The sequence below is a fragment of the Echinococcus granulosus genome (genome assembly GCF_000524195.1).
Source record: "Echinococcus granulosus chromosome Unknown EG_S00059, whole genome shotgun sequence".
Classification (NCBI taxonomy): Eukaryota; Metazoa; Platyhelminthes; class Cestoda; order Cyclophyllidea; family Taeniidae; genus Echinococcus; species Echinococcus granulosus.
In genome coordinates, this window is record NW_020170439.1 from 385651 (window position 1) to 395717 (window position 10067).

General features: G+C 41.3%; 2 protein-coding genes across 2 annotated transcripts in view; both read left to right on the top strand. All coding sequences in view use genetic code 11, as the record gives it.

The window, feature by feature from the left end:
- Positions 1–895: 895 nt before the first annotated feature.
- On the top strand, positions 896–3399 carry EGR_06576 (Protein Tob1; the record flags this gene model as incomplete). Its single annotated transcript, XM_024495825.1, has 2 exons — positions 896–2053; positions 2743–3399. 2 exons carry the CDS (start codon positions 896–898, stop codon positions 3397–3399), a joined length of 1815 nt encoding a protein of 604 aa, XP_024349785.1.
- Positions 3400–6156: 2757 nt separating this feature from the next.
- EGR_06577 (hypothetical protein) overlaps positions 6157–10067 on the top strand; it is a gene marked incomplete at both ends in the record, with an annotated part of 6517 nt that continues 2606 nt past the window's right edge. Inside the window, 4 exons of the mRNA XM_024495826.1 lie at positions 6157–6327; positions 7256–7424; positions 8187–8310; positions 9226–9393. Coding sequence (XP_024349786.1) covers positions 6157–6327; positions 7256–7424; positions 8187–8310; positions 9226–9393 — 632 coding nt within the window. The remainder of the gene's footprint in view (positions 6328–7255; positions 7425–8186; positions 8311–9225; positions 9394–10067) is intronic.

Consider the following 10067-nt stretch of genomic DNA (forward strand, 5'->3'; position numbering starts at 1 on the left):
AACCCCATCACCCCCTTCCCTGCGTTGTTAGGTGTTCTCGCGCGCCGACGCTCACGCACACACACACAGCTTCCCACCACCACCACCACCACCATAGCCGTTCGAAAGCAGTCGACGTTGCGCCTACCATTCAGCTCTCTCGCATTAGCTGTGGTAGAAGCAATAGGAGAGAGGCAGCCGCGCCGGCGACAGCAGCAGCAGCAGCAGCAATGCACACCGTGTGCAATGTGTGTGTGTGTAGCGCTCGCCCGTGCGTCCGTGAGAGTTTAGACGATTCCCGTTGGTAGCATACGCGGCCTTCCCCTTTCCCAACCACCAGCCAGCTTGACTACCCGCTCGCTCGCCCGCCTGCCTGCCTACCTACCTAACTACCTACCTACTTCCCTATCTCCACACAGCAGTTGCGAAGACTCCCCATCTTCTACCGCTGCTCGGCTTGTGGTAAGATCTGACAACCATTTTTCGCCACCTTGTATAGCCCTTCAGTTCTTTTTTTCTTCCAGAACCTTCCAAATTCGTAGCAGTGGGGTCTCCTCATTGACCAGAAAATAGTTTTGAGTCAGTAAAAAAACCCTACTCACCTTTAATTTGCCCTACAAAGAGCAAAAAGTTAAAAAAAAAAACATGAATATCATATAGGGGGATGAATTTGCATCTTTCGGTAAAAAAATGCTGTACCCAGAAAAAAAATAAACAAGCAGGAAGCCCCACCCCGCACTCGTGACCACCTTGTCTGTCAGCTTTGGCATCGATCTGTCACACCGGACGGTCGATAGTTCTGTCAGTGCTTTCAGCTGACAGTCGCGGACTTGAGCTAACGCTCCCTCCACTGCTTCATTTGTAGCACTCGCGTTTGAATCCGAAGGCGGTGAAGGTCTGAAACCAGGTGCCAATAATGTACATAGAGGTTTCAGTAGCGGTGAATTATCTTCTCTCCCATCTCTACACCAAATTGCCACGAAGAAGGGTGGATAATTTCGGCGAGGAATTGGAAAGATGCCTCTTGCGTAAATTACAACCTCACTGGTTCACCGAATCGTCCAGTCAGGATGGATCCCATCGGTGCTTTCAAACCAGCGGTCCACACACCGACTTCATCTTTCCCGAAGCTGCCATCTCCAGTGGATTGGAGTGGAGTGAAATTCAAGCCTGCCTACCAGCCGGTTTAGTTATTACAATTGATCCGGGTCATGTCGCCTGTCAGTATGGATCTAGTGAGTCCTCTCCGGTTATCTCTAATTCGGCTTGGGGTGCTGGAAATGGTTGCACTTCTGCGAGTCTCTCGTCTTCCGGCTGTTCATCGGCTTCATCTGTCTCTTCTTCAAACGGTTCTTCGGGATCATGGTCAAAAACAAAGCATCAAATTCTCTATTCAGCCACCCCTAGGGGTGGAAATGGCTACAATATGAGCGGAGAAAAGGAGCTGGATGCACCACTGAATGAAGTCGCAAAGAAGCAGCTGGATGATGTTCAAACCCATTTGGCTACAGAAGCAGCTCTCAGTGTTTTGACAGAACCGGAAGATGTTGCTTCAACCCAGAATGGATCAGATCACTCAAAGACTGGAATTAGTAATGAATCTATCACTGGTGTGGGGGATTCCCACGGCTATCAGGACACGACGGCTAATTCCGCTTCTGGTGGCAAGAATACTTCCACAGATCCTACCATAGATAGTAGCTTTCTGGACCACGGCGTCAACATGGAATCACAAGCGAAATCAGATGTTGAAAATCATTTTCCATTCAACGATTTTCACACCAAACCTCTACGACATGTTGATGAGGTGGGAGAGCTGCAACAGTTCGACTTCCACACCAATCAGCACAACCCACCCCCATTTACTCAACCCCCGACAACCTTTACTCAGAAGATCACAACGACACCGAGTTTTACTGCAGCAACATTTGCAGCCACCAAATTCGGTTCGACAAAGTTGAAGAATCAGGCAAAGCGACCCCATCGCCTTGTATCCGCCTGTGATCCACCCGTCTTGGGATATGCCTCACAGCTACTGGAAGCCATTGGACAGAACCCCCTCCAACCCAACCAGGTTTGCGCATTTTTGCTGCATCCACGCCTTCGTGATTAAGTCATCAAATGAAAGTTAATGGTTGAAAATTAGTTATTTTCCAAAGAAATACATGAAGTGTCACCTAATAGTATCATCGCGTCTTGTGTACCATAAGTGCTTTTTAAAATATTGATGAAAGAATTCCCCGTCCAGATTTAAAAAGGATTCATCCAGCAGGGTTTTATCTTTCAAAAGTCATTTATACACTACCGTGAATTTTTTAATGTCAGATACTTGGTAAAAAAGGTTTCGTTCCAATAGTATGTAAATAAGTAAGATAAAGTTAAATTTTACAGAAAAAAGGAGAAACTCATTAACTCAAAAACTCATACAAGCTTTAGTTCAGTAAAACAATGTAAAATTGGGTCAAAATTTGTGTGTAGAAACCCATTAATAAAAAGATTCTTCCTGCATGGAATTTGTACAGATTTAGATTAGGTAATAGGTTTTGAGGTCAAAGTAGGCGATGATTCTACTTTTGGCATAACTTCTCAATTCTAGAACTTGAGTAAATACAAAACTGTTAATTTCCTTATCTTTGAAAAGTTGTAAGCCATTATATTTAAACTTTATATAGTGCGGTGTTGAATTTTTCCTTGGCTAGTTAACGAACTGACTATTTGTGTTCATCTTCTGAAAAAAATCCAAACTTATTTTCCATGTTTTAGATGCCTTTGTGCGACCGTTTGATGCGTCTAAACGAGTTTCATCGAAACGGTGGTGGCCTCTACGCAGGTCACAACTTCGGAATGGACCCGTCAAGGGGTGGCTACTTCGGCAACTACCAACCGCTTGATCGTTCAGGCGACATGGCCTACAACAGCAGCAGTTATTCCAGCAGCTTCATGGACAGTGCGCCTGTAATGAGTCTCTACGGTAATTCAGATGCTCCCAGTGGTTATGGAATGCGTTCAAACAATCTGGTGAACAACCCTATGTGGTCACAGTTTGAGAAAATTCGCTCGGAATTTCAACTAAAGAATAGTCAGTACCTTCAACAGCAACAGCAACAACAGGAAAATTCATCTCTGTTAAACCGCAATCCAGGATTCGGCTTCAATACCATGGAAGGTAATATTTCCTCTGCCCGAAATATCACGGCATTCAATACATCAACTCCCAGGGGCGCCCTTCAACAGGCTGATGTAAAGTATGGTTTCGGAGACGATTTAGAGTTGAGTCAAGAGCTACATGACCTCTGGAGCTCACAAAAATTCACCTCTAATAGTGCAAACACATTCTGTTGGCCGGGAGATGTCAACAAGTCATCGATCGACACTTCATTAGGTCAAGCTTTCAATGCATTGAACATCACCGAGCGCTAGGGTGCGTGAACGTGTGTGCCTACGGTCCCAACATTCCAAGTTGAACTTCTCTAGAAGATTGTTGGTCATTCATTTCCTTTGTACCCTCCCTCTTCGTCATTTCATTTCCCCCATCCAGCATCGTTTGATCCGACTGAGGAAGAGTAGGCGGTGCCACAAACTCACTGCCTACTCGTCTTTCTCTTCCCCTTCTTGCATTTTATCCCATTTTTTCTTTCCCTTTATTTTAAAGGCGAACGCATACTCACAGGCACACACGTACTATGTGTATGAAACGACGAGTCTTTCCTATTTTTTTAACCCTTTCTCGTGATCCGCACAATGTCTTTTACTTTATACGGATAATTTTGTCCCATTCCCTCTTATTTAGGCGAATCGGTAAATCCCGCCCCAAATTTTCACATCCCTAGCCTGCGTAAAACAACATCAACATTTCTACTGGCGTATGTTCACAAACCATACTCTGATATTTACTAGATAAACAAAAAACAACAACCAAACAAAAAATATTTACCTACGTACCATCCTTGTCTCCTTGTTTCCATTTTTAACTTGTTTCCTTTATTTCTTCCTCCCACTTTCATTGAGTGAGTGCGTTGATTTTATGCGTTTGGTAAGTCCTCCCCTCCTTCATTCATGTGCTTCACGACGAGGAAGACAGAACAAGAAAAGGGCCAAAAACAAAGACGCGAAGACAGGAAACAACAACCACTACCCCCTCCCCTTCTCAGTCTCCTTTTGCAGCTATTTCTATAGCTTTTCCGTATCGGCAGACTTAATTTTTACTTGAGCTTGCGTACTTTTTCATGTTTATAATTAATGTATCACACCTACGAAGACACCACCGACCTATCAACCTAACAACTGTTAAAACGACGATAACCAAAAAAGCCAAAAAACTACTACTACCACTACTACTCCAAATGTTACCGCCAATACAATTAAAGAAACACATGTAATTCATTTCAAATATTTTGGCTTTACTTTTTTTCCTATCGTGCAGTGGTGATATGGTAATCCAATGAGGCTCATTGATTGGTTTGGCTGGGGCGCCCAAAATCTCATTGGCTAGCCCTTACCAGTGGAATAATTGGAAAGATTGTGTTGGGCATTTTTGTGCTGGGCCATATTTACACTTTGATGGTTGGAATAATTTAGCATTTGGTCGAATGTGTGTCGGCTTTTCACTCTTCGTGGAGGCTGGCATTCCGGTCGGCGGCGTGGCCTTTTGGTAGGGCGGATAACTTCCTGGGCCTTTTTAAAGTGAATGACAAATTCTCCCCTTCTGTGTGGCTTATTAGAGCCTTAAAAAAGACTTGGGGAAAGATAAAATATATTACCCATGGCTTGTAGTGCTTTTCCATGTTTCCATTAAAGAACACATCCAACCGGTTTTACAAGCAGAAAGAAAGCATGTGTGGTTCAAAATAGATTAGGGTCTTTAGTTGAAGAAATGTTACGAGTTTTTCGGACCAACTAAATGCTCCCAGCATTCCCCTATTTGGTGCGATTTCTTGTATAAGTTTCGAGTAAGAATATCTTGGCAAATTCAGTGGTTGCTTTTCTAATCACTTTGTTCCTTATTTGCACAGACGGTGTATGCTTAAAAAAAGGAGCATAACATATGTTGAATAATTTGCCTTTGAAGTAGACAAATGGATACCTAATTGGCTATATGTGGCCCGAAAATTGGGGCTTTAATGCCGTAGGGTATTGACTAGAGAAGAAGGTGGGGCGGAATCATACTGGTCAGGCTTGGACCAATGCGAAGTGAGGAGGTTATCGTTCCTCAGTCATTCACTCACGTATGCTGGTGGAGTGCATTTTATTTTTGCCAATTAATTTTCACCCTATTGCTTGCCAAAGTAGGTGCTGATTTCAAATTTGAAATTTGCCATTCCTTTTGAAGAGGCATTCAGCTATTTTTGTACATGGTTTGAGGCGATGGTAAGGCTTAGCCTCAACTTGGGATTTGGTGATTATTCATAGATGAATGTGATTATAAAAACAATCTGGTTAGGCCTTTTTAAATGAAAAGAAGGTTTGGAAATTAGTCATTTTACAAATTATTTCAGTTGTTGGTAATGAAGGATCGAGATCAGCCTTACTGGCCACTTTTGGCCAATCAGATTCTGAGGAGGGCGCCCATGCCATCGTTCATTCCACACTGATATGGAAGTCGCTAATTCACTTTTTTCTGTCTTTTATTTACTTTATAGTATCACATCAACCCGAATATTTCTGATGTGCGGAAGTAGTTTTTGCTGGTTCATTAAGAAAGATCGCAAATTAGGGGTGCTGAAAGTAGGGTGTCCACAATAGCAAAATAATGGGTTATTTGTTTACCATCAAGCTGTTTTCTGTTCATCATGTAAGGAAATTTTAAAAGTAGTAAAATGAAATAAGTTGCAATCTCATTTGACACCTTTCAATAATAAAATCACAAGTAACTATCTTAGGGAATTGTGTTTTTTTTGGAATCATTTGAATTTGGCAGGCTTCTCCTTACCTCACCGAAAAATGCTGTCTTAATCCGATTTGCAGTAGCCATCATCCTTGTCAATTTCTTCTTAGTGGAACGCCCGTAAATAAAATCACCTGATAATCATTGAATCTCATGGGAAAAGGTTTTATTCTCAAGCTCTTTTCTTCTTTTTACATTTCTGTGGTAAACGAAGGGAATATATTGTCAGGAATAATTTAAACAATGAGAAGAGTGGAAAGGAGTAAAACAGCAATCAAAAATACAATCTTTTAATGAAAGAATCCTCACTATTACTACTGTCGGAAGGTGAAACTTCCTCATCCTCAAAGACAATGAATCCGGGCACACCACACATCTCGCCCAACCATCCATCCACCTCATCTAAATTAGAGGTTGATTTTGTCATCCTTCTACCTCAACTCCTCTTTATCACCCTTTTGGAAGTATTAGTGTCGTCTGTCAAATCCATCGATGAATTGCATTGCTGTTTGTGAATTTTACCGGTATATTTCATCCTCTTCACCCTCCTCTTTTTCATCCGAGCATTCTTAGTCCTCTCACTCCTCTTTTGCTTGTCCTTTTCTTTGGCTTTTTGGGTGTTTTTATCCTCAAAAACAGCTTGAGTAGCCTTTTCCATAGCAGGGAGGAGGCAACGGAGACAATCAATGGCTTAGTTGCACTAAGAGACCGCTTTTAATAATAACGTGCTGAAACATGCTGATTGGATGAGTGAAATGGTGAGGAGTTTCGATGACAGGTGAAGCTTAAGCTTTGTTAAACATGAGCGATGCGCTTAACCACCCTGGATGTTAAGCTCTCACTATCGCCTTCGCCATTTTAATAACATGACATGATGTGACAGAACGGGACGTTGCAATTCGCTTTGCTTGTGTTGACCGCCCTGCGGCCTCTCCAAAGAGGCAACAACACCTTGCAATATTCGCACGGTTGGCCGAAAACTGGTGTGGATTTAAAGTTGATCATTAAAACTTTCCCACTCATTCGTAACTTCACGGAGCTTTTTTCCATGTCTTAGCTTATAAGTGTCTCCTATAAAATAACTTTGTCAATATCTCGGTAATGGGATATTAATCCCTCCGTCAAACAAGATACTGTAGGAAGAAGAAAAATGAAGTGCTGGAAGGATTCGTAACAAAAAGGTGAAAAGTGGAGTTCAAAATAGCCAGAAAAAGAGCTGTTTTACTTTTGTTTGTAGTATTCTAACTGAAAATTTTGTTTTTTTTTGTGTATAAAAGTTGACTGACCACCTCAGGGTTACGTGAGTAACATGGAATCAATACACTGGTCAAATAAGCGCCTAATCTTTTGGGTTTTTAAAAAAAATATGATAAATTCTTTTTATTTGCAAAGTTTTTTTTTGGAATTATGGACCCAAACTTTCGAAATTTTATAAATTCAACTTATGAGGACTATCATGGCTACCTAGGCTTCACCAAATCTAAGCTGAAGATGGAGATGGAAAATACGTCGAAAAGGAATGGGAAAGTGTTGTATATTTCTCATGCTTGTCATGATCCAAGTATCACTTTGACTAACTGAGCTTGTAAGGTTGATCTTTCGCTTTGAACCTAGACCCAAAGACCATGACAATAATCACTTTCCTAAAAAGTAAATCTTTAGCCTTAAGGAAGACTGGAATGCTACACTGGCGGCAGTGACAAGCAGACAGGATTAAAAGGAAAACTACTCTTGATCCTATGTTCCTGCAGTGCTCCAAGGCGTTCAGGGGAGTTGGAAGGTTGCTGGCCTAGCCCGGAGGCGAAAAGGTAATGCACCCCGTGAAATCTGCTGTATCTACGCAGTTCAAAAAAGCTGCTAAATCACTACAACTAATCAACATACTTAGGTATTTAAGAAGGAAAAAATGTTGTCGATGGGTTAAACAGGAAAAATCCCTAAAAGAGGGTTTAAAATGACATCCGCACCTGGCCATTACCCACTCTTATATTCTGCAAGGAGGGCAATCACAGCTGAAGCAATGTTCTTGACTTAAACAATTTGGAAATACCATTGGAGAGCTATCTACAGCTCCTTCAAGATGGAGTTAGGTACGTGCCTAGTACGATGCATTTTAATTCCCTAGTAGGAGATACTAAACTAGGTAGACCGTTGGGCGGAACCGAGATAAGAATAAAATTGCAAGGACGAATAGCCCTTGAGGCTACTTAGACTCCGCCATTTTATCAAATAGCTCCACTCTTAGGCTAATATTTATAAAGAAGTGATTGGAATGCGGAAGGCCCCTGGTAAGGCGCAGCATTCAGCCTTTAACAACAAACAGGTGGTAAACTTCCCTTCTTCAATAAGGTATACAAAGGCACTGGTTTTACCATGATGCATCGTTTACGATGGAATCCATTGTCCTCTGAGTTACGTGATGCATTAATGCCTTTTGTTTCTGACTGGTGAGCGATGTTAAAAGCACCAAATACGCTGTGAAAAAGCGCAGGATGCCAATAATCTTTTAAGCTTCCGCATGTGAATAGCATGCCTGCCTGCATGCCGACGTAACTTCAAGGAGGACCGGGTGAGCTAACCTCCGAGTGCTGCGTAAGTTCAAACAAATAAAATTGGTTAAGGTATACGCAAGCAAAACCAATTGAGGCCACTTCAGAATTAAATATATATAAATTGTGAATCTTCCTGGTTTCGAATCCAGCAGTGATTGTTATATCAACATCAGACACAGTCTGTTTTACAAACCTTGTTTTGTCACGTTTAGTGAAAGACGTACGCAAATGGCTGCAAAATTTTGCAGACATATAGCATTTGAAAAAACCACAATATAATTTTTTTGCCTGATTTAGGCAAGGGTTTACACAAACCGTCCCAATATAAATTATTTTCACTTTACTACTTGAATGCCTCAGGACCAACAAGCACTTATCTCACTCAGGTGCAACATTGGCAACATTCAGTTAGTAGATTTGACTAACATAAATGCAAAGGACAGCGGAATAAAACACCTAGTATTAAATTTTTGTTTTAATTTTTCAACGCTTCAAATATGTCCTTTGCTGACATGAATAGCCAACTAGCCGCCTTGAATCTCAGCTGATTCAAGGGCGTTTCGGAGTTCATTATTCGGAGGGCCTTTTGGGTTGGCTTGTTCTTTAACCTCTTATCTACCAATTTATAACCTATTTATGTAGGTTGCTTGTCGTATTTGTTATGCCTATTCCTTTTTGTAGTTAAGTACTTGGCATTAGGGGTTATTTTAGAATATGCGCTTAGTAACCAATACCCCTTCCCCTCTTCATTTGCTTGCCATTTTCTCTTTAATTTGATATCAATTCTTTAAATTTGGCCTCCATTATAAGTATAATACTCATAATACAGTGCATTTTTCGTGCTTTCTGGTCTTACAGTTCTAGAGCCAAATGGGTGGTTGTTTGTGATATTTTCGGCATCACACCTGCATTTGCTGTTTTAATTATTATTAGAAGTGAAATTTCTGTTACTGTGCATGCATTGAATTTTTTCGAAATGTATGGACTTCTTTAGATACGCAACTGAGTGGGTGATTTTTCACTTTTAAATATCCATTACTTCTCCAAGCAGTTATTTCCTCTGAACACTATCGCCTTAATCACTAAAAATTTGGGGCCGAGTTTGTATTGTTTGCTGACCTTGTTGTGCCTTCAGATCTTTTGCACTTCCTCCTAGCCTTCTTTATATCAACCTTTCTGTCTCTCTTAATGTCCTGCATAAGAAGGCGATAAATGTGTGGCCTCCGACTATGTTATAAACTGTACCGAATGTGCGAGGTTTTCAAAGCCTTCATTGAAGATTTTTGTATTCTCTATTTCGCAGAGCCAAAGGCATCGATTAACTATGGATAATTGGCAACTCGTCTACAGCGATGGTGAAATTGTCGATGCAGATGATACTTCAAGCATTTGTATGTCACATCACTTTTTTTCTCCACCCATTTTAAATTTTTGTGCCACGTTTGTACCCATGTACTGTGGTTTCAACCTTCGGTCTTTGCTCGTACCACAAAGACGCACTATCGCTCGTGCACTTTAAGCACCTAATTTAAACCCGTTTTAGGGCAACTTAGGTATTTCTCCTGTCCTGTTTACTGCATCTGAAATGTCTCGTCTATTAGGGTTAACGGTCGATTTGTTTTGTTTTTGCTGTTCCCATTGGATGTCGATGC